Source organism: Pygocentrus nattereri, chromosome 5 (genome assembly GCF_015220715.1).
Source record: "Pygocentrus nattereri isolate fPygNat1 chromosome 5, fPygNat1.pri, whole genome shotgun sequence".
Classification (NCBI taxonomy): Eukaryota; Metazoa; Chordata; class Actinopteri; order Characiformes; family Serrasalmidae; genus Pygocentrus; species Pygocentrus nattereri.
In genome coordinates, this window is record NC_051215.1 from 22,403,553 (window position 1) to 22,428,419 (window position 24,867).

Genomic DNA, 24,867 nt, shown 5'->3' on the forward strand with positions numbered 1-24,867 from the left:
TTTTTTGAGTGTAGAATAATAATAAAAAGAAGATTATGAAGAACAGTAAGTTCGCTTTTCCAAGCCAACTTAACAATAATAATTTTTTATATTTATATAGCACTTTTTATGCCAATGGTAGCACAAAGTGCTTTACACACAGATGATAAAGCTTAAAAATAATCAAAAAAATTATAAGTATTAATTTAGAATCATATAAGAAAATGACACAGATCAAATTAAAAGGTAGTTATCAAAAAGCCAAAATTACTTGCTCCTTCCTCAAGCAAGCAGGTTATCTTCTCAGAAAACTTAGAAAAATGAAGAACTTGTATTAAATAGCCATTTGATTGGAGTTAAAAGCCGACTGGAAATAAAGGATGGTCTCTGACTTTTGCATAATATTGTAAATTGATGAAAAATATAGCCCATATGAAATTATATGAAATGTACCCACAATTACAACATGACTTAAAAGTGATGAAAAACATGGAGTGCATGTTGAAGGGTCTCAGGAATATCGGACAGCCTGTCAAGGGAAAGCTACACAGGTGGAAATCGACGATACTGAGTGATATTTTGTGTACCTGCCAGTTTGCCACTGGCGATCATGTTGGTGGCTACCAGCTTGATGGTGCTCTGGGACGGCCCGGAGGAGGGGATGGTGGTCACCAGACAGGCCTTGAGTGAGTCGCAGTAGTAGCTGGGGTTATCTGCGCTCGTTTCCAACAGCAGCTGCACCGCTCGATCCGTCTGAGGAGACAAGCAAACATCAAAGTTACGTAGCCTGTAAATGAACTGGTTTTCGGTAACTGACTCATGAGTCTGATTACATTAACACTTACATAAAGAATACGTAGATTCCGAGCACAGCAGACAGAAGCGGGTGCTCTGCTCTGACTTCAGATTGTAAACAAAGCAGTAGAGTAGCAGTAAAATCATTTCTATTTATTACGTTATGAGCAGTGCTTAATAACTTAAGCCACTCTGGCATTGAGTAGAATTCACAGAATTCATAAGGATGTGAGTTTGGAGAAAAAGTTTGGAGAAAAAAAAATCTGAACCTTGCTCTAATCTTAATTCTTCATATGAGTTCACTCATTCCCAGAAATCCTAAACTCTTTAAAAAAAAACAAAAAACCAACAACATAATAAAGGCATGCACATTAACCTTCTATTCTATTTAACAAAACAACAGCTTAGGACCAATCACAGTTGGGGGGAGGTCCCAGAATAAATAATGCAGTGATTTGGACGAATCATTGTAAGAGGGAGGTCGTCTCAAAATAGATTATGGAGTGATTTTGACCAATCACACTTAGGGGGAGGTCTCAGAAACACAACGATGAGGTGATTAGGACCAATCACAGTCAGGGGGAGGTCTCAGAATACAAGATGAGGTGAGTAGGACCAATTGCAGTCAGGGGGAGGTCTCAGAACACAACTACAAGGTGATTAGGTCAAATCTGTCGGGGGAGGTCTCAGAACACAATGCCAAGGTGATTAGGACCAATCACAGTCAGGGTTGGTTTTAGAACTATGAATGTGACATGGAGATTAGGATCAATTACGGACAGAGGGAGGTCTCAGAATGAAAAGTGTGGTGATTTGAACCAATGACAGTCTGGGGAGGTCTAAGACAAACAACTCAAACTACCATATCATATTTGCCAAAATATTGTTTTGTTTCAAAATGTCATCATCTGAAGCATGCTGCCCGCTTAACTGCTCCAGAATATTATCTCTACTCTTTGATACTTATTAAAAAGTCTTCCTCACTGGAAAACAGATGCTGTTGATGTCTGTAATACTCAAACGCAATGGCCAAGAACGTATAAGGGAACGCACACAATGCTTTTTATGTTTAGCCACCCATGAAAAGCTCTAATTGAAAATGCTCCCACACACTCAGCCATTGATTTGTCTTCCAAAGACCACAGAAGATAGCAGAAGATTGCAGGGGGTTGTATGCAGGATAATTTGCGAGGTGCATGCCTCAATGAGTGTGTGAGTGCGAGGGAGAGAAAGAGAGAGTGAGCAAGCAGAAGAAAGACGAACAAATCCATCCAATAAAAAGCTGAAGGGCACCCCATTCTTCTCATCTGCTCAAATAGGGTAATAATCAGAGATAAACTCACCTAAATTCCATATTAACTGTCAAAATCCATAGAGCTTATGGCATTTCCTATGTCATTAGCCATCACAGCTGCTTACCTCTTCAGTCTCGCTAAAGGACAAGGGTAATTGGTAAAGGGCTAGTGGTGTTCAAATGGCCTTTCTGTCTATAAGCAATGTTAGGAAGTTCTCAAATATCCATTGATAATAATAACTCTGACTGATGAATGTGTTTGGTAATGCTGTAGTACTCAAGGCTGTACATTAAAGGGGATTATTTTATTTTAAATTGTTGGGGGCCAATAGAATCAATAATTTCTTCAGCAATTATTCAAACGGTCGTGTAAATACCATACTCTGATCTAGAAATTTAATAAGTTGTGAGTTCAGGGACTGCTGTGTTTTTGTTTTTATGGAGACATGGATGTCGAGCTCCACTCCGGACTTAGCCGTTCAGCTCAACGGCCTGTTGTGCTTCCGTGTGGATAGAGACACTGAGCTGTGCGGTAAGACTCGAGGTGGAGGATTGTGTGTTTACATCAACACTGAATGGTGTAAAAACACGGTGCTAGTCTCCAGTCACTGCTCACCGCTGGTGGAGTTTGCGATTGTAAGAGTCACGCCATTTTATTTGCCTAGAGAGATAAGTCTAGGCAAAGAACAAGCTGTACAGCACTATCAGCGATCTGCAAAACATACACCCAGATAGACTGTTTATTGATGTAGGTGATATCAATCATGCCAATCTGAAGTCAGTACTCTCATTTTCAAAACACTGCTGACACACGGCGCATGTGGCAGGGCATCCAGGCCATCCCAACTACAAGTCACCTCCACCTGCTTGTGACAGTGATGCCTCCCTTCCAGACATGCTTAACAACTTCTACGCTCTGTTTGAGGCACAGAATGGCACGACGATGAGAAAAACCAAACCCCCTGCAAGTGAACAGGTATTGTGTCTGTCCACTGCTGATGTGCGAAGAACTCTACACAGAGTCAACCCATGAAAAGCACCAGGATCCGGCAGCATACCAGGCAGAGTGCTCAGAGAATGCGCTGCACAGCTGGCTGATGTTCTCATGCACATATTCAACATCTCTCTGAGCACTGCAGTCATCCCAACGTGCTTCAAGTATCCCTGTGCCGAAGAAGTCTCCAGTGTCCTGCCTCAATGACTACCGTCCCGTTGCACTGACTCCCACCATCATGAAGTGCTTCGAGAGGCTTGTCATGAGGCACATTAAAGACCAGCTTCCTCCTCCACTGGACCCACTAGAATTTGCATATTGCCCAACTGCTCAACAGACGATGCCATCTCCACCACACTCCACCTGGCTCTCACCCACCTGGACAATAAAGACACCTACGTCAGAATGCTGTTCATAGACTTCAGTTCAGCATTCAACACCATCATTCCTCAGCAGCTGACTGGAAAAACGAGCCTGCTGGGCCTGAATGCCTCCTTCTGTAACTGGATCCTGGATTTCCTATCTGAGAGACCTCAGTTAGTCAGGATAGGAAATAACATCTCCAGCACCACCACACTGAGCACTGGTGCCCCTCAGGGCTGTGTGCTCAGTCCACTGCTGTTCACTCTACTGACTCATGACTGTACTGCAAAGTACAGCTCAAATCACATAATCAAGTTGATGGCGCTGATGACACGACTGTGGTGGTTAGCGTACAGAGAGGAAGTGCAGCGGCTAACAGACTGGTGCGGAGCCAACAACCTGTCTGAATGCAGATAAAACTAAGGAGAGGTGACCACCCCCCACCGAACATCACTGGCTCTGCTGTGGAAATCGTCAGGAGCACCAAGTTCCTCGGTGTCCACATCACAGATAACCTCACCTGGTCCCTCAACACCAACTCCATAGCCAAGAGAGCCCAGCAGCACCTCTACCTCCTGCGGAGACTGAAGAAGGCTCATCTTCCCCCTCTCATCCTCACCATGTTCTACAGGGGGACTGTGGAGAGCATCCTGAGCAGCTGCATTATCGCCTGGTTTGGGAATTGCACCACCTCAGACCGCAAGACAGCGTATAGTGAGGACAGCTGAGAAGATCATGGGGGTCTCTCTCCCCTCCATCATGGACATGTACACCACCAGCACTGTGGACGACCCCGTCCATCCCTCACACAGACTTTTTTTCACCGCTGCCATCTGGTAGAAGGTACCGGAGCATCCGTGCCACCTTTGCCAGACTCTGCAACAGCTTTATTCCTCAAGTAATCAGGTTCTTGAACTCCTCAGTGCACATAAACTCTTACTCTGATTTCTTTCAGATTCGTTCAGATGGGCGAGACCAGAAATAAGCAAACTGCGTTGCCGTGAGATGGCCACAAAACGCTTTTGGAATGGCGCTGAAACCAAACACGAAATAAAGTGTTTAAATATTTGTCATCTTCTAGATGATGTTTAAAGAAAAGCCACAGCATGAACATCAGGACTTGTTTACACTCCTTTTCCCTTCACCTTGCATAACTTACTGTATGTTTACATCCTACTGCACTTATAACATCCCGAGCTTCACAGTTGCACACATATACATACATATATTGCATATTTTAAACTGTATACTTGTTTACATCTTACAGCACCTTATGACAAACTCTACCCTATACTACTGTGATTTACTATACATGTCCAATACTTTTACGGGTTACTGTGCAATAACAGTGCAGACACTTTATTAAGACTATTTATTTTTCTAGTTATTTGTTAATGTAACTGTTCTATTATGTGTTTAGGCACCAACTGGACTGCTTTTTAATTTCACTATACCCTGTGTAGTGACAATAAAAGCATCTTGAATGCTGAATGAAGTTCGAGTTTTACGTTCATGTTTACCTCATGTCTTTTTCTGTGAGTTTACTGGTTGGTTGCAAAGCAGAAATCTGATTACTGTCTGATTCAAAATCTGATTTTCTGCATTGGATCTGTTATCGGATTGTAAACGCATGCAAATGCATTCACTCTTTCTCATACTGTACACTTCTGTTCCCTTTCTGTCTGAAATGCTCTGTTAAGTGCTCCTGTATCTGTCTCATGACGAGCCCAGTGTGCTTTCATTGGTCATCTCACCTACTCTGCTTTGACTGGTCAAGCAACAGAGCAGCATCTTGCCACAAGTTCCTCCTCTACACCAATGTGATTACAATGGCGTCAGTTCTGTCACATCAGGTTGAGTCAGATCCTGAAATTCAGGTAGAACATGTGGGTAGACCTGATCCACCTTCGTGAACTGGACACAGCAGGATGTTTCAGAGCAGTAAGCTTTTACTCTGTAGTTCTTGGTGTGAGGGCATGCCAAGCTTGTCGGTAGGCGGGCAGTAAAGACTGTGTTACAAGATTACGTCAACTTGTAACAAGTCAAGTCAAGAGGCTTTTGTCATTCCATCTATGTACAAGTACACACTGGAGTGAAATTACATTACGTTTACGAAAGGGTAAAACCAGAAAAACATAATATCTATATTATTTAAAGGACTAGCACAGCTTACCCTTAGTCTCAGTTTCAAATAAAGGAGAACTTGTAAAGCCCCAAGGAATCTAAATATGATCCTAAAACTGATACAACTGATACATTTTGGTTAAGTTCTCCTTTTCCAATGTCAACTAGGAGGTCCTAATCTTGAGCAGTGCTTACATAAGCAGTACCCTCACTAGTCTGACCTAAACAGCTTTAACAAAACTATGGCCTTTGCATCAAAGAAAGCCAAAGCTAACCTAGCAAGCATAGCTCCTCTGTCCACCTGTTTTGCGTTCAATTTGTTCACCTGGTCACGTCAACATTCCCTGAATGCACACTTAGCAGTAAAATGAACAAGAACCTTACCCTCTGTTAAGATATTGCCATATCAAAGCAGGTTAATGTTTTTAGTGAGTGGACACTGTGAGAATAGTCTACACTACCTGTACATTTAGGGCCCATTTCACTTGTACAGCTCTGACTTAGCAGACTCTGAATGGTGGACTGATGGCAAACTGAAAACCAAAAATTTCAGGACAGTTGGAAGAATGTGAATAAAAACAGACAAGAGTGATTTACTCCTTTTTTATTTGTATTCTATTGAAAATAGTAAGAAGACAATATAGGTAATGTTTCTCCTAATGAACTTTGTTACTGTATACATACACTTATTCTAAATTTAATTCCTGCAACAAAAAAGTTGGGACACATATTGTACATTGCGCTTCATAATGTGCAGTACGTTTTCAAAGGGAAACATTTCAGGTGAGTGAGCCTAGTGCCTGCACTCTTTTACCAGCAAGCCACGCTGTTGTAACATGTGTTGTCTTGCTGTAAAAAGTAGGGATATCCCTGAAAAAGATGGTGTCTAGATGGCAGCATATACTGCTCTACAATGCGTAGGTGCCCCTTCTGCTGCTTCACATTACCCACTACCACATCCTCCATATCATGACTGCTGCTGGCTTTTGAACTTTATGCTGGTAACAACCTGGGTTGTGTTTTCTCTCTTTTGTCTGGAGAACAGTGGGACAGTGGGATTCATCAGAAGTCAGGACAAATTTCAAACCTAACCTGTATGAACTGCCCCTTCTGATGTTGCTGCTGCTGCACAACCTCGAATCACTTCATCAGAGCCATTGCGTCACCTGTTCTTCCCTTTTCTGTGTTTTAATATTTTATACTAACTATAAAGCCTTATTCTCTGTTAATCTTGCTCTTTTGTTATTGTTTGCTATCTGATGTCAACCAGAGGAGGATGGGTTCCCCTTTTGAGTCTTGGTTTATCTCAAGGTTTCTTCCTCTTACTCTTTGGGAGTTATTCCTTGCCACTGTCATTACTTTGTGATGCTAATTGGGACTCAGACCTGGATGGTTCTGTAAACATGCTTTGCGACAACACCTGTTGTAAAAAGCACTATATAAATAAACTTTTGTCCACGTTCCAACATTTCCACGATGCATCAGTCCATTTCAGATCTAGCCCAGAGAAGTTGGTGGCCTTTCTGGAAATTGTTGCTATATATCTTCCGCTTTGCACAGTAAAGGTTTAAGCTGGCCATCTAGATGGCCATCTCAGTTTTCTTGAGCCCACGTAGTTATATTTATTACAGCAGCATGTCGGTTTTTAATGCGCTGCCATCGGAGGGACTGAAGGTCACAGGTATTCAGTATTAGTTTTCGGCCTTGCCCTTTACACACACAGATTTCTCTGGATTTTCTGAATTTATTAATCATGTTATGGACTGTAGATGGCAAAACCTCTAAATTATGGACTAAATGCTAGACTACTTTCTGCATGGTGGCGACTGAGCATTTCATGAATGCTCCTTGCATGACAGCATTACCTATTGATTATTCTGCAAACTTACATTGTCCCTGTCTCACCTTTCTTGGAATATGTTGCATGCATCACATTCAGAGTTATACTATATTCACAAAAAACAATAAAGCTGGTAAGGTAAAATATTAAATATCTCTTCTTTATGCTATTGTCAATTAAATGCCTGCAAAATACAGTTTTCAAATCACTGCTTTTACCATTTTTACTAAATGTCCCTTCATTTGGAGCTGAGTTTGTATTAGGCGACTCTCAGACAGTTCTCAGATCAGATATCCCATTTTAAGTCATGTTTTATTATCTCATTTTTTTATTCATCTATTATTACTCAGCACAACACACTCCAACACAATTAAACTGTCACATTTTCTGCATCTTTAAAATAAAGTCTTCATTCAGATCGGCTAGCGGGAAAAACAGGTCACCTCATTCAGGATCGAGTAAATAAACATGTTCTATTTTGAAATACATATTGTCAATAGTTCGAAGGCAGGGTTGTTTTTGGTTGTTTTCTATATGTATAATAAATGTAAATAAATTCTTTTTTGTGTTCTGTTTATTACTGGTAGTGGCAAACCATCAAAAGCACAAAAGGAGGAACTAACCTGTCCCAGAAGAAGCAGCTGGTCAGCACATTTTTTAGTGTGCTCATAGCTGGACCTTTTCACCTCCTGCAGATGAACCCTCTCAAGCTGGAACCTCTGTTCAGAGAGAGAGAGAGAGAGAGAGAGAGAGAGAGAGAGAGAGAGAGAGAGAAAGATAGAAAGAAAGAAAGAAAGAAAGAGAGAAAGTAACCGCGAGAGAAAGAGAGAGAAAGAAAGAAAACAAGAGAGAGCGTGAGACAGAGAGCATGAGAGAGAGAACGAGAGAAAGAGAGAGGAAGAGAGAGTGCGTGAGAGAACGAGAGAAAGAAAGTGAGAGAGAGAGAGAGAGAGAGAGAGAGAGAAAAGACAGAGAGAGAGAGGGAGAAAGAGAGAAGACAGAGAGAGAGGGAGAGAGAGAGAGAGAAAGAAAGACAGGAAGAAAGAGAGAGGAAGAAAGAGAGATGGACAGAGAGAGAGAAAAGAGAGAAAGAAAGAGAAACAGAGAAACAGAGAAAGTAACCACAAGAGAAAGAGAAAGAAAGAAAGCAAGAGAGAGCATGAGACAGAGAGCATGAGAGAGAAAAATAGAGAAAGAGAGAGGAAGAGAGTGCGTGAGAGAAAGAGAGAAAGAAAGCGAGAGAGAGAGAGAGAGAAAAGACAGAGAGAGAGAGAAAGAGAAAGAGAGGAAGAAAGAGATGGACAGAGAGAGAGAGAGACAGAGAGAGAAAGAGAGAGAAAGAAAGAAAGCAAGAGAGCATGAGACAGAGAGCATGAGAGAGAAAAACAGAGAAAGAGAGAGGAAGAGAGTGCGTGAGAGAAAGAGAGAAAGAAAGCGAGAGAGAGAGAGAGAGAGAGAGAGAAAAGACAGAGAGAGAAAGAGAAAGAAGAAAGAGAGAGGAAGAAAGAGAGATGGACAGAGAGAGAGAGAGAGTGAGAGAGAGAGAGAGAGAGAGAAAGAGAGAGAGAGAAAGAGAGAAATGCAAAGAGGACAATTCATTCATTTCCTTTGATTTTAGTCTTGCCCTAAAAATTATTCACCCTCTTTTTGGTTTTCAGTGTTTCTCAGCTTCACATCAGTGTTTGTTGCTGTGGTGAGCAGAGAAAAGGGTCCTGCAACTGTGGCAGTTATACGGCACTCCATTAGTCAGAAACAGAGAGAGAGGGAACTGGGACGAAAAACAACTCAAAACTGGAGCAACGCATCAAAATCAGCACAAACATTATTTCCACACTGGGGGCAGAATGGAGGAGAAAAACTGGTTCATGGCAGTAAATTACACCTTGTCAAATACAGGCAGTCATTTGATGCACATTAAAATGACTTGCATTGAAAAAGAAAACACTTCTTTTGGTCCATTCATCATAAATTTTACACAAAGTGTAAAGAGCAACAGGCATTTTCAAATTATGCCAAAAAGTAAAAAACTACAAAAATGGAGATACAAGGTTTTGTTCCAACAGCAGTCATACATTAAAATGCAGCTCAAAGTGCTTTACAGTAATACACACAAGTAAAAGAATTCAGAATTAGAGAAAAAAAATTAAAACAGAGGAGGTAAAAACATTGAGAAAAAGCACAAAAATCTGAAAACAAATCCAACCTAATCCTACAAATAAATATTTCAAAAAATAATGAAGTAATAATATAAATTAACAAGTATGAAAGATAATAATGAAATAGCACAACAAAAATTGTACCACAAACATTTAAAAATCTAAAATAAAATAAGGAAATTAGGGTAATACATATTAGCATTAAAAGAAGTGAAATAATCCCATAAAGAAAAAAGCTAGAAGAAGATGCTTTTTGTCTTGTGGGAGGAAGTTCCAAGATTTCGCATATGCTGAGCAGACTGAGTTAATCTGACATAGACTATATGCCCATAAGTATGTGGACATCCCTCCTAGCCACACCCACTGCCAACATAAAATCAAGCACAAAGCCATGCAAATTCCGTAGACAAACACTGGCATTAGAACGAGTCATACTAAAGGGGCTACAGAGTGCCAGAGTGCATAGCCTGTAAAAATTGCTTACTGGGTTTGGAGGATGCCTGGAGAATGCTCCCTACCAGACTGCATAGTGCCAACAGTAAAATTTGGTTGAGGAGGGATGATGGGCTGGGGCTGTTTTTCAGTGTTTGGACCCCCAGTGAAGGGTGATGTTGATGCTACAGCACAAAGACATTTTACACAGTTATGCTTCCAGCCTTGTGTCAGCAGTCTGGGGAAGAGCCTTTCCTGTTCCAGCATAACTGAGGCCCTGAGCACAAACCAAGCTCCATAAAGACACCAGTTTGATGTGGAGGAACTCCAGCGGCCTGCACAGAGCCCGGACCTCAATCCCACTGAACACCTTTAGGATGAACTAGAATGTCGATTGTGAGCCAGGCCCTCTTGTCCAACATTAGGGTCTGACCTCACAAATGGTCTTTGGACTAAAAGTACACAAACTTTGGACTAAAAGTACACGTGGGCTGGAGGTTAGGGACCGGAAGGTTGCTGGTTCAATCCCCAGTGCCGACAGGCCATGACTGAGGTGTCCTTGAGCAAGACACCTAACCCCAAATTGCTCCCCGGGCGCCGTGGATAGGGCTGCCCACCGCTCCGGGCAAGTGTGCTCACTGCCCCCTAGCATGTGTATATTCACTAGTGTGTATGTGGTGTTTCACTTCACGGATGCGTTAAATGCAGAGGTGGAATTTCCCCGTTTGTGGGATTAAAAAAAGTATCACTTATCACTTATTCCCACAGATACACTCCAAAATCTTGTGGAAAGCTTCCCAGAAGAGTGGAGGCTGTTATAGCTGAACAGGGTGACAAGTCCATATCACTGACCAGGGTTTTTGAATAGGCAGTCCAACAAGCTTATATACGTGTGAAGGTCAGGTGTCCACATGCTTTTGGTCATATAGTGTTTAAGAAGGTACTAATCCACTATTGGCTTTAAAAATAAGGTTAAATTGAATTCTGCACTGAGAAGGAAACCAGTACTGGAGTAACATGTTCACATTTCCACAGGTTAATTCCAGGGAAGCTGTATAACATGCCCAGTTATCCTATTAAAGACAGGTAAATATCAGGCCTCAGCATTCAGTTCCTGTTGGTCCATCACATGGTGAATGCTGGCATACCTCTCTGGAGGTCCATTTCTATTCCTCACTGCCCTCCTACTGATTGGATTCCAGGCACACAGCAGGAGAAACTGATGAAACTCAAACTAGAGTCAGTCCACCTCACTGAGGCATAATGAACACTATTGGGAGCAGCAATGAAGTAAGAAATGAAACTGTCCAGAAAATGACGTGGTGAATATTGAAAACACCCAAAAGCATCCAATCAGTATTATTAAACAGTGAGAGAGAGAGAGAGAGAGAGAGAGAGAGAGAAAGTGTGTGTGTGTGTGTGTGTGTGTGTGTGTGTGTGTGTACACACATGTGGATGGTCAAGCAACTGGCTTAAAACGCATCTGCTGCTTCAGCACAGACAAAGAAACAGAAAGCAATTATGGGCGATATTCAGAAATCATTAGCACATAATTTCACTGAAAAAGCAAAAGATTACTGTGTACATTTATAGAGAAACATTTGGGCAGCCTTGGTCAAACAACATGATTAATTGATTTTCAAAGTAAAAAATAAGTGAACTCATCCTCCACCGAGAAAACACTTCTGCACATTCTAATGCAAAATACTATTTATTTACTGAAATTATCATACTGGGGGAAAAAAATGCGGCACATTTAGTAGGTTGTGCTTTATTTTTCCCAGTATGTTAGTAAATAAATACAGTACTGTGTGAAAGTTTTAGGCATTTAAGCAAATCTTTAAACAATTTACCTCAGCAGTGAGTTGACCACAATATACATTAGAATAAAGTCATATTCATAATTCAAATAAACATAAAAACAATAAAAAGTAACAAGAATTTCTTGGGTCCATATTTTTCTATTTTTACTATTATATATATATATATATATATATATATATATATATATATATATATATATATATATATATATATATAATCATTATTAATTAATATTCTATACATTTTGTTTATTCAAATATTAACACTTTTCTCAGCAAATAAACACACACTACACAAATAAATAGATTTTGAAAATGTGTCTTGGGTGCCTAAGACTCGCACAGTACTGTATGTGCTCTAAATGTTGCAGAAATTTGTCAACAAGACATGCAATTTGACTAGTGGATTCAAACTTGCACACGATAGTATATCGTCACCTACGTGATCCACTGTAGCTTAGGCTTAATTTCTTCTATTAGCTTACAGTTCAGCCTACATGCTGTTTAAATGAGAATTAAAAAAACATAAATAAGACCAAGGAAAGCTACTCCACAAGGAAATTAACTAATTTTGCTCCCAGTTGAAAATATGTGATTGCAAACTTATGCATTTACAACATCCTGCAGGTGTGGATTCATTCCAGTTCCCTCCCTTTTAATGAAGCACACAAAAGCTACTTGCTTGTTAATAGGTCTTACAAGTGGGGAATCTTGCTAAACAAAATTGTTTTAGCAATACTTTTACAACACAATTACAACAGTAGATAAAATCACATGTCAATATTATTTAAGTTTACTTGGCAAATGGTGGATTAAGCTACAATTGTATGCAAAAAACCTGAGAACTCTTGGTCAGATTCCATGTTTTGTTGATTTTCTGACTGTAAATAAGTTAACTCATTCTCTACAGGGAACACACTTTAATAGTACATTTTTCTGCAAGATTAAGTGCACAATTTCTACACCATATTTCCAAAAGTATTCGCTCGTCTGCCTTCACACGCATATGAACTTGAGTGACATCTCATTCTTAATCCATAGGGTTTAATATGATGTCGGCCCACCCTTTGCAGCTATAACAGCTTCGACTCTTCTGGGAAGGTTTTCCACAAGGGTTAGGAGTGTGTTTATGGGAATTTTTGACCGTTCTTCTAGAAGTGCATTTGTGAGGTCAGACACTGATGTTGGACGAGAAGGCCTGGATCACAGTCTCCTCTCTAATTCATCCCAAAGGTGTTCTATCGGGTTGAGGTCAGGACTCTGTGCAAGCCAGTCAAGTTCTTCCACACCAAACTCACTCATCCATGTCTTTATGGACCTTGCTTTGTGCACTGGTGTGCAGTCATGTTGGAACAGGAAGGGGCTGCCCCCAAACTGTTCCCACAGAGTTGGGAGCATGAAATTGTCCAAAATCTCTTGGTGCTGAAACATTAAGAGTTCCTTTCACTGGAACTAAGGGGCCGAGCCCAACTCCTAAAAAACAACCCCACACCATAATCCCCCCTCCACCAAACTTTACACTTGGCACAATGCAGTCAGACAAGTACCGTTCTCCTGGCAACTGCCAAATCTAGACTTGTCCATCGGATTGCCAGACGGAGAAGTGTGAATGATCACTCTAGAGAACATGTCTCCACTGCTCCAGAGTCCAGTGGAGGCACTTTACACCACTGCATTCCACGCTTTGCATTGCGCTTGGTGCTGTAAGGCTTGGATGCAGCTGCTTAGCCATGGAAACCCATTCCATGAAGCTCTCTATGCTGTTCTCGAGCTGATCTGAAGCCCACATGAAGTTTGGAGGTCTGTAGCAATTGACTTCAGAAAGTTGGCGACTTCTGCGCACTATGTGCCTCAGCGTTCGCTGACCCCACTCTGTCATTTTATGTGGCCGACCACTTTGTGGCTGAGTTGCTGTCGTTCCCAATCGCTTCCACTTTGTTATAATACCACTGACAGTTGACTGTGGAATATTTAGTAGTGAGGAAATTTCATGACTGGACTTGTTGCACAGGTGGCGTACGATCATGGTACCATGCTGGAATTCACTGAGCTCCTGAGAACGACACATTCTTTCACTAATGCTTGTAGAAGCAGTCTGCAGGTCTAGGGGCTTGGTTTTATACACCTGTGGCCATGGAAGTGATTGTAACACCTGCATTCAATGATTTTGCCGATCATCATTGTCCGGTACTGGTTTAGTTATTATTTGCGGCCCTATCCCCCGCACATGACACACAATATCATTATTTATTTTTTTTTATAATTCCAGTGTGTATTACATTCTGCAATCTGCAATATGTTCATTTTGCATTCATAAAATCTGACCCAAGCGGGTCCCGTGGCAAAGCATCACCCCTGGTGGACTCATTAAAGCTACATTAAGCAAGTGCAAAATTTAAACTGTGTCTTTTAACGTCAGCTCATAAGAAGTATGAAACTGTCAGACTAAATATCAGACCAATAAACCTTTATGGTCAATCCTTTGAGAAATTGGACGCCCGAAAACCTAATTTTTATTTCTGAAGACTTGCTCAGAGGCACAAACTGAAAAGCTTTGACTAATTTTATGGATGGGAGCTCATGTTTAGGCAGTGGACACACCTGTCACTCTCCTAATACTGTTCTCACTACAGAATATCTGATTATACAGAGCCATAAAAAGTTATTACTTAGTTTTAATAGAACTCATATCAGACTACCACAAGCCTGAGCAGCCTGCAAAGTTACATCCAGTGCTTCAGTGTGGCAAAGTAATTATTCCATATCTTAAAAACTGCTTCAGCGAATTTTGACTGTAACTGAACTTTTTTGCCCAGTTCAGTCATGTCTGGCCCACTCTTGTGTTCAGCAATGTTTTCTCAGCGGGTTTTCAAGCATGAAATGTTTGGAACAGTTCCTGTCATTGCATCTAATTTGGGGTTTGGTCTGAGGTTTCTCTAAAACCTGATGCTGCAAAGCACTCAAAACCGCAAGGATTCACAATTTCACATATCTGGTTCACTGAGCACCGATTCTGGTCTCTGGGTGGTTGTGTTGAGCCCCAGACGACACCACCCCTCACAACTATTTCCAAGGTATCACTTCATGGCCAAAAGTATATGGACACCTGTCGATCACACCTACACTGATCAGGCATAACATTATGTGCTTGTTTCTGCGCTCATTGTCCATTTTATGACTTCCACTTACTCTATAGCTGCATTTTGTAGTTCTACAGTTACAGACTGTAGTCCATCTGTTTCTCTGATGCTTTGATAGCCCCCTTTTATCCTGTTCTTCAGAGCTGATAAAATCGACAAGGAGGGTAGAAACAAGGAAGTGGTCATAATGTAATGCCTGATCGGTGTAGATATGTTCTCATATCATCATCGCAATATCAAACAGCTTTATTGAACATTTGATGAGTGTAGTGTACATAGACCACACCCATGGTTGTTAATTAACTCATCTAATTTCAAACCCATCCACACATTTGGGGCAGTTTTCATTTTCTCTTGGCCTGAAAAAATTTCAAACTAGATTTCACTGCTTTGCCTGGGATCATCACACCGTTTCCCACTGCAACATGCATGATGCAACTCAATGAAAATTTGTTTTTTTTTTTCCTTTCTTTTACTCCTCTTTTTGTCCTTATAGCCCTGTGGAATACTAATGGAATGCACATTTGTTGACACCATGGAGCTGTTACCACGACACGCTTGTCACAGATGTCACTGGGCAGTAGTGGGAGATGATAACAAGCCCTGATCTGGTGATTAATAACATACAGCGCGGTGTGAGATAAACCTCCCTCTACTCCAGAAGCTCCTCTGATGAAGTGCACTCCAGCAAAAGCGTCTACACATTCCAGAATCTCATTTCGAGGGGGGATTTCAGATAATTGCCAACCCAGCCAGACAATATTGTTATTTGTCTGAGTTTACTGTTGTGGTGTGAACTTGCACTGAATGTATAACAAACCAACTGCAGTCTCTGTCCTCCATATCATGTGCTGTGTGTAGGGCTGTTAATGTAGTCATATGAAAAAGTGTAAACACCCACAAATTATATTTTATAATTTTGTAAATGCCTTTTCCAAAGTGCACATTTTTTTCAGTTTACAAAATTATAAAAACATAGAAAAACAGAAAATGTGCCATAACCTTTGCACAGGCCACTTCAGTTTTCACACCAATATTTGCTAAAGCCAGTAAATAAACAGCAACTGTGCATTAAATATGTGCAGAAGTGTGTGCTCTGTACACAACAAAACACAATGTGACATGCATGAAAAAATGCATGGAAATCTGTGCATCAATCAGATTTTTTCTTACAGGGCAGCTGGAGGAAAATGTGCATTATCGTGGTATCTACAGGTATCAGCAAATTTAATTGGACACCCTTTAAAGTCATTTTTGAAAAATCTTAAACATTGCTTTGCCCCAGGGATTATAAGCAGCATTCAATGCAAAATTATTCACTTTACTAGTAACCTGAATACCGCTACTACAATATGGGTAATTTACACTAGTGCTTCTATGTTAGCACCAAGCTAGTGATGGTGTACGTTTACTTCCCACACAGGGTTTAATACTGCTCAGACCGGGTTTAAAAATAAATACTTGAACCAGTGTAGCAGTGTAACAATGATGCTTGTAACGTAAAAGTAGCCTTGTCCAAAGTGACTTGGTCTGCTAAAGCATTAAGATTTCCCTTCACTGGAACTGAGGGGTCTAGACAAACCCTTAAAAAACCAAGCTATGGGTTGCATTATCTCTCCTCAACCGAACTTTACAGTTGGCACAGTCAGGCACATAACGTTCTCCTGGTACCGACCAATGTGGTCTGCCACTTTGTGAATGAGTTGCTGTGGTTCTTAAAAGCTTCCACTTTTCAATAATACCACTCATAGTTGACCGCGGAACGTCTAGGAGGGAAGAAATTTTCTGAACTGTCTTGTTGCAACACCTGAATTAAATAATTTAGAGGCATGTCCCAATACGTTTGTCCATATAGTGTGTATATATAACAATCAGGCATAACATTCTGACCACCTCCTTGTTTCTATGCTCACTGTCCATTTTATCAGCCATTTATATTAGTCCATCTATTTCTCTGATACTTTGTTACCCCCTTTTACCCTGTTCTTCAGTGGTCAGGACCCCCCATGGACCCTCAGAGCAGGTACTATTTATGTGGTGGATCATTCTCAGCACTGCAGTAACACTGATGTGGTGGTGGTGTGTTAGTGTGTGTTATGCTGATCTAAGTGGATCAGACACAGCAGTGCTGCTGGAGTTTTTAAACACCTCAGTGTCGCTGCTGGACTGACAGTAGTCCACCAACCAAAAATATCCAGCCAACAGTGTCCTGTGGGCAGCGTCCTGTGACCACTGATGAAGGACTAGAGGATGACCAACACAAACTGTGCAGCAGCACATAAGCTATCATCTCTGACTTTACATCTACAAGGTGGACTCACACGGTAGGAGTGTCTAATAGAGTGGACAGTGAGTGGACACAATGTTTAAGAACTCCAGCAGCACTACTGTGTCTGATCCACTCATACCAGCACATCACACAGTAACACACCACCACCATGTCAGTGTTACTGCAGTGCTGAGAATGATCTGCCACCCAAATGGTACCTTCTCTGTGAGGCTCCATGGGGGTCCTGAACACTGAAGAACAGGGTAAAAGGGGCTAACAAAGTATCAGAGAAACAGATGGACTACAGTCTGTAACTGTAGAACTACAAAGTGCACCTATAGAGTAAGTGGAGCTGATAAAATGGACAATGAGTGTAGAAACAAGGAGGTGCTCATAATGTTATGCCCAATCAGTGTATGTGTGTATATGTATACTGTCAGTTATATATGTGTTCTAAAATTAATTTACTGTCATAGCGCGTTCAGTGTCTAAAGGTCTTAATCATGACAGCTGTATCTATGAGCCCTGTGTTACCTGAAAGAAGGAGCTTTCACACAGTAGGTCATGGCAGATGTCCAGGTGGCTCTGGGGGGTGCTCTGGGAACCCTCCGTCTGAGGTTGGCCATCAGGAGTGGGCACGCTCAGCTGCCTCGCCTGGGAGAAAGACTGCAGATAATGCGCCGCCACTGTCCAGAACTGCAGGTCCGACTCGTCACCGAAAAGACTGAGACAGAAAAATGTGCTACAGCTCAAGTACAGGGATGTTTAACAGAAAGGTAATTTGTCAAAAAGAGCCGTTATCTGAAAAATACAGAAAAAATAAATAATAATAAACAAAAAAATATTGTTCTGAGTGCAATATTATTTAAGACTAATTTGCATGAGACACACGTTCTCTTATACACTTAGTACCTCTCAATAAAAACACATGCAGCAATAAGAGCTCCAATCAAGGGACTGCCATACAAAAAAAGTGCCATTTCCTGTTATTATTCTATTTACTTATTGAATTTGTCACAATAAAAAGGATAGTAGTTCACAGAGATGTACACACATTATTTTCTCCCTCTTCTTTATCATCCCTGTGTAAGACGGCTGTTGCTAGGATACTCTCATCACTAGCCTTCACAGAGAAATGGTTAAAAATTGCAGCCGTACTTTAAAGCACTGAATTAAGATCATTTTATTTCACGAGATGAGTCTTGTAGTAAAACACGTAGTAAAACATCCTCTACAGAGATCACACATTTTATACATTTTAATGCACAATTACTGCTTATGTACTGAATTCAACATATTGAAAATAAATATAAAACATAAAAGTAGCTTGTGCAGATGTTATGGCACATTTTCTGTTAATCTAAGCAAATAAATAGAAATTGTGCATTGAAATGTGCAAAAAAATGGCATATTTAAGTGTGTTCTCTGTGGAGAACGTGTTTTCACTCAAAAAAATCGAATGTAAAATGTAAAAATAAACCATTGTAATCACTGTGTTTTTGACAGTTTTTTTAAATGTGGCACTACTGAGGATTTCAAACTAATCAAACCTCAGAAAAACTAAATACTGACTCTTATTGTGTATCATAAAAATGTCAAGTATGGTGATATTATATTTTTGCTTTTTTGCCCACCTTACAGTCAGTAAAGTTGTAGGATTTATAGTTACAAAAATGGGGATTGTGAAAATTTCTGCATAATTAAATGGTTAAGATGTCAACAGAGTCGCTCAGAGTGGTTTGGTGTGAAACGCTCTGTTCTAGAGAAACTTACAGAGTCAGAACTGTTCATTGTGGTGGTGATAGGAACCAGACGTCCACCTCTAAAAGCGCCCAATGGTAATGAATACGCTGTGTGATGTCTGACACACTATTTTAGTTTTGAGAAAGCTCCTTGGCCCAAAATGTTGTGTGTATTTTACCATCATCCAACAAGCCATATAAAACTGGGATAGAAACTCAGACAGTTTTAGTTTCTCAACAACAAACCAATTCCCATTAAAAACGCTCTTGAAAAATCAGTGGAATTTTCCCTTAAGCTGCACCTCTATATGTCCTGATGGGATGATATTGTATCCAACACTTACAAATAATTACAGTACACTCACCGTGACACAAGGAGGCAACGCTGGAGCAGACTGAGCTCTGGGTCTTGGAGTACACTTTTGATGTCACTAAGAAAGGAAGCAGGATACGGTACATTTGAGGATGTGAAAAACAAAAAATAAATAAATAAAGAAAAAAGCCACAAATCTTCCCCAAAATGGAAGGATCACACTGTGTATGAAGACAGCAGGCCTTTTCTAAAGCTGTCATTTCCTAAGCTGAAATCACGTCACGTATGAACATAAACAGGGCTATAAATAAATAAATAAATAAATAAATATTAAAAAGGGACATTTTCAGCCATCGACTATTTATAGACTGGCTACAGGGAAAGAAAACAACCTGGGCTTAAAACACCTCTTTGATACAGAGAAGATGAAGTGTTGGCTCCCTTTAAAGGCTCAATATAGGCCATTACTCACTTAGACAGAGAGTTCAGTTGCTCCTGGACTAAGCCTTTGATTTCATCCTTCTCGCTGTAGTCCCTGAAATGTAAACAGAGAGAGTATTTAAAAAGTTCAGTGACACAAGAACCAATTAGATCTTGGAAGAGTGAAGTAAAAATGCAGTATATGGAGGAGGCCGGTCAGGATTCTGATATTTTATCTATTAATTGCCATATAAACAAATTAACGACCTTCACTGATCAGGCATAACATCATGACCACCTCCTTGTTTCTATGCTCATTGTCCATTTTATCAGCTCCACTTACTGTATAGCTGCACTTTGTAGTTCTACAGTTACAGACTGTAGTCCATCTGTTTCTCTGATACTTTGTTAGCCCCCTTTTACCCTGTTCTTCAGAGGTTAGGACCCCCGTGGACCCCCACAGAGCAGGTACTATTTGGGTGGTGGGTCATTCTCAGCACTGCAGTAACACTGACATGTTGGTGGTGCGTTAGTGTGTGTTGCGCTGGTCTGAGTGGATCAGACACAGCAGTGCTGCTGGACTCCATGGGGGTCCTGACCACTGACCATCATAATTGATTCAGATTTATCATTTGATCAACACATAGGCAGCATCACTAGGACAGCATTTCTACATCTTTGCAACATTGCCAAGATAAGAAATGCTTTACCCCTGCATGAGGCAGAAACACTAGTACACGCCTTTATTACTTCTAGGCTAGACTACTGTAACGCACTACGGTCAGGATGTACGAACAGGAATCTAAGCAAACTTCAACTAGTCCAAAACGCCGCAGCCATGGTCCTCACTAAAACTAGAAAATTTGATCATATCAGTCCAGTGCTATCATCACTTCATTGCCTGTTAAATTCTGTATTGATTATAATTTTTTTTATTGACATATAAAGCCCTACACAGGCTCGCTCCTGAGTACCCGCAAGACATTATTTCCTATTACAAGCCATCACGACTACTCAGATCACAGAGTGCTGGCTTACTAATAGTTCCTAGAATTCATAAGGCTGCAGCTGGGGGAAGAGCTTTTTCTTATAGAGCCCCCAAACTCTGGAATGATCTTCCAGAAAATGTTCGGGACACAGTCTCAATCTTTAAAACTAGGCTGAAAACTCACTTGTTCAGTTTAGCTTCTGGTAGGTATTGTTCCCCCTTAGATAAAGGCAGCAGATACAGGCGTCCATGGACACAGGGAATTATAGTAAACTGAGACGCTGGTGCTGTCATTCCCGCTGCTCGCACGTGGTTTGTGGACGGTGGAGCTGTGGGATGTCAAACTGAGTGCTCTCATGTCTGTGTGTCCTTCTGGTTCTCTGCATTTAGTTAAGCTGTCATAGTCAGATCTGCCAGAGTCATTAGCCACACTCCTTAAATGTTCACATTCCCTGTTTTACGTACAGACAGAATAAAACTAATTCCGTCTCCCTGTCTTTTTCCCGAGTATATGACCGCCCTCATGTTCGGCCGGACACTGAAGGAAGGACTGACTGTCGAGCCCTCCTGCTACCCACTTCAGACCAGCTGCCCACGCCCCAGCTACCACCACCTACCTTGGACTAGCTGCCCACCTTACATTGAAGTTTTCATAGACAACTAGCTATTACTACCACTAATACTACTGCCATTAATATTAGTAGTATAATCACTTGTAGGTAGTTTGACCAGAGGAGGATGGGTCACCCCCCTGGTGAGCCTGGTTCCTCCCAAGGTTTCTTCTTCAGCTCTGAGGGAGTTTTTCCTTGCTACTGTCACCCTTGGCTTGCTCACCTGGGTTTTTTTTAGATTCTTGTTAAAACTTTGTCTTTTCTGGAATTCTGTGAAGCTGCTTTGTGACAACATCTGTTCTAAAAAGCGCTATACAAATAAATTTGATTCGATTTGATATCTTCAAAAAAAATGCCTGCTGGGAAAAAGAACAGAAGCATTTTCTTCCTTAGCTTTAAGGCTATGAAGAAAAGTAGATCTTCTTGAAAAAGGCACTCGCCCCTTACTGTTTCACAGGTGCATATTTTTCTAAAATAGCATTTATAATTGCTCATAGAGGCGTTCAGACTCTGCAAAGCTGGTGGTAATATGTCACGAAAAGCAGTATCTAAAGAAAACCGAGGTCACCCAAGTCATTTTCTTAAATAAGACTGGAACTTTAGGTCCACTAAATGCATCTGCAAAAACATATCTTAAAGGGGAAATCCACTAATTGTTTTGCATAATTCAATGGATAAGATGTAAACAGAGAGATTCAGAGCAGTTTGGTGTGAAATGGTTCAGATGTATTTACAGTGGTGGTGATAGGAACCAGGGGTCGCCATGACTGCAGCACAAATATAGACATTTTATTTACCATCCAGAACCACCAGTGAACCGACACGAGTCTTCTGAGTTTATATGGAATGCTTATGATGGAAAAATAGTGGAAAATATGGAAAAAAAAAATCTTTTCCTATTAGGACTACTTTGCCTTACAATGCCCTTCCATTGTGAATATACCATTTCATGTATTAACTTACTGTGAGGGAGCTTTTAGAGGTGGACATCTGGTTCCTATCACCACCACTGTGAACATTTCTGACTCAGTAAGTTTCTCTAGAATGGAGAGTTTTACACCAAACCACTCTGAATCATTTTGTTTGCATGTAAAAGATTCAATTATGCAGAAATTTAGGAAAGTTATCAATATTCCCCATTAATTTCACAAATAATGATGACTGTAACTACACTGAGGTCATCTGATGATCAAGATTGACATGTTTAACTAGATTTTTCATGGTTTTTAGTTACTATGAAACTGAAGGGGGTCATTAGGCTCACAGTGTATCCTTTGCATCACTTCTACTAGATTTTGTCATTACTCTAATCTAGAAATTAATTTCACGGAGGAAATACATAATTTAAAAAATGGTAATTGAGATGGTCATGCTGGTGCAGTACAGCAACATTTAATACCTACACTTGACTGATGTCCATGGTGAAGGTTCCAGACCAGGGCTGCAGCAGCAGGAAGGCTTTCAGAGTGAGAGCAGCACGGGGCAGCAGCAGGTATGGACACCACACTGGATCTGTATATGCAAGAGAAAAGGGAGCGAGACATTGAGAAATCTGACCACCATAAATTATTGTATTAAGTAAAGGTACATTATATATCTGATATATGTTTCCAATGTGCACAAGTCCATTTCAAATGAACTGAAGTCCGGAGAAGCTGGAAGCGTTTGGAAAAAAGTATTGGGACACCAACACATCAAACCCACAGGAGCTTTTATGACTCCCACTCTAAATCCATAACAGCTTCCTGGGAAGCTTTCTACAAGATTTTTGAGGTCAGATGCTGATGTTGGACGAGAGGGCCTGACTCACAGTCTCCATTATAATTCATCCCAAAGGTGAGGTTGAGGTCAGGGGTTTGATGGTGGCTGGTGAAGGTAATCTACACCAAACTCACCCAGTCATGCCTTTTTGGAGCTTGCTTTGTGCAGTGGGGCTCAGTGATGCTGGAACAGAAAAGGTTCTCCCACAAACTGTTCCCACAATGTTGGAAGCGTACGACTGTCCAGAACGTCTTGGCGCTGATGCATTAAGATTTCCCTTCACTGGAAGTAAGCGTTCTTCAACAATCCCTGATAAACAGCCTCACAGCATCAGTGCAGTGCAGTCAGGCAGGTAACGGTCCCCTGGCATTCACCATCCCAGACTCCTTTATCAGACTGGCAGATAGAGAAGCATGATTTGTCACTCCACAGAATATGTTTCCACTGCTCCAGAGTCCAGTGGTGTCGCTTTACACCACTCCATCTGACACTTGGCATTGTGCATTCTGATCCTAGGCTTGTGTGCAGCTACTCAGCCATAATGCACAGGTTTTGCTTCCAGAGGCAATTTGAAACTCTTTAGTGGGAGACTCAACAGATAATAGACACTGTGCTCTTCAGCACTAAGTGGCCCCACTCTTTGAGTTTGTGTAGTTTATGCTTCGTTGTGGAGTTGCTCTTGCTTCAAGGTGCTTCCATTTCAGAATAATAGCACTTACAGTTGTCTGGGGCAGATCTAGCTGGACAGACATTTCCCAAACTGACTTGTGGCAGAGGTGGCATCCTATGACAGTGCCATGTTTGAAGTCACTGAGCTCTTCAGTACGACCGTCTACTGCCAGTATTTGTCCGTGGAGACTGCAAGGTTATGTGCTTTAGTTTACACACCTGTTATTAATGGGTGTGACTGAAAAACATGCAATCAATAATTAGGAGGTGTCCCAATACTTTTGTCCATATAGTGTATGACTTCCACTGTGCACTGTACAGTCTTAACATGCATTTGTGGATGCAGAGATAGATAGTATTTATTGACGACAGTTTGTCAAAATATCCTCGAAGCCCATGTGGTGATCCCAGAAACACACCCATTTTTAATGCAGTGCCATCTGAGGAATCAAAGGTCTCAGGCATTCAACTGCGATATTTGGCACTGTCTGCTATTATTCACTGTAGAGGGTGAAATACCTAAAAGCCTTGCAATCCCTGGCTGAGGAACGTTGTTCTTAAATGGGTGGAGTTTGGCCGATGCATTTTTGCCAAAGTGGTGAGCTTCGACTTACCCTCGCTCATAAAGCACTCTGCCTTTCTTGGATGCCCCTTTTATACCAAAGCATGATTGCTTCACCTTGCTTTACCCTTTTATTCTCCAGGGTATATTTTGGTTTGTCCATCTGAATTTACATGACCAAACTGTATGGCAAATTATTCAGTAACTGCATGAAATAAATGCAAATTATTGTATTTATAGATTTTTTTATTCTAAGAGTTCCCCTCAAATTAACAGAACATGTTTTTTGATCTACACATATTACTATATGCTTAAAATTTACTGCTGAAAGCCAAAAATCTGTGTCTGAGTGAATGATGGTAGTAATGCATGTTTTATTTTACTTTATTGTATTTATTTTATTTTATTCACTACATGTGAATGTCTGTCTGACACTGTACATTGTGAGCTCCCGTAATAAGCATATCTGGCCAATAAAGATTGATTCTGATTAGAAAAGTAATGTTTAAAGAGCAAATCACTGAAGAGACGCCGTCAGTTTATAGTTTAGAGTCCAGAAAAATGGGTCGACTTTCAGTAGAAAAACAAACTG

General features: G+C 40.9%; 1 protein-coding gene across 1 annotated transcript in view; it reads right to left on the reverse strand.

Annotated features, from left to right (window-relative positions):
* Window positions 1-24,867, reverse strand: part of wdr11 (WD repeat domain 11) — a 151,787-nt gene that overhangs the window by 8,229 nt on the left and 118,691 nt on the right. Inside the window, exons 20-25 of the mRNA XM_017694158.2 lie at window positions 22,687-22,795; window positions 19,737-19,799; window positions 19,317-19,382; window positions 17,744-17,933; window positions 8,013-8,108; window positions 567-732 (exon numbers count right to left, since the gene is read on the reverse strand). Coding sequence (XP_017549647.1) covers window positions 567-732; window positions 8,013-8,108; window positions 17,744-17,933; window positions 19,317-19,382; window positions 19,737-19,799; window positions 22,687-22,795 — 690 coding nt within the window. The remainder of the gene's footprint in view (window positions 1-566; window positions 733-8,012; window positions 8,109-17,743; window positions 17,934-19,316; window positions 19,383-19,736; window positions 19,800-22,686; window positions 22,796-24,867) is intronic.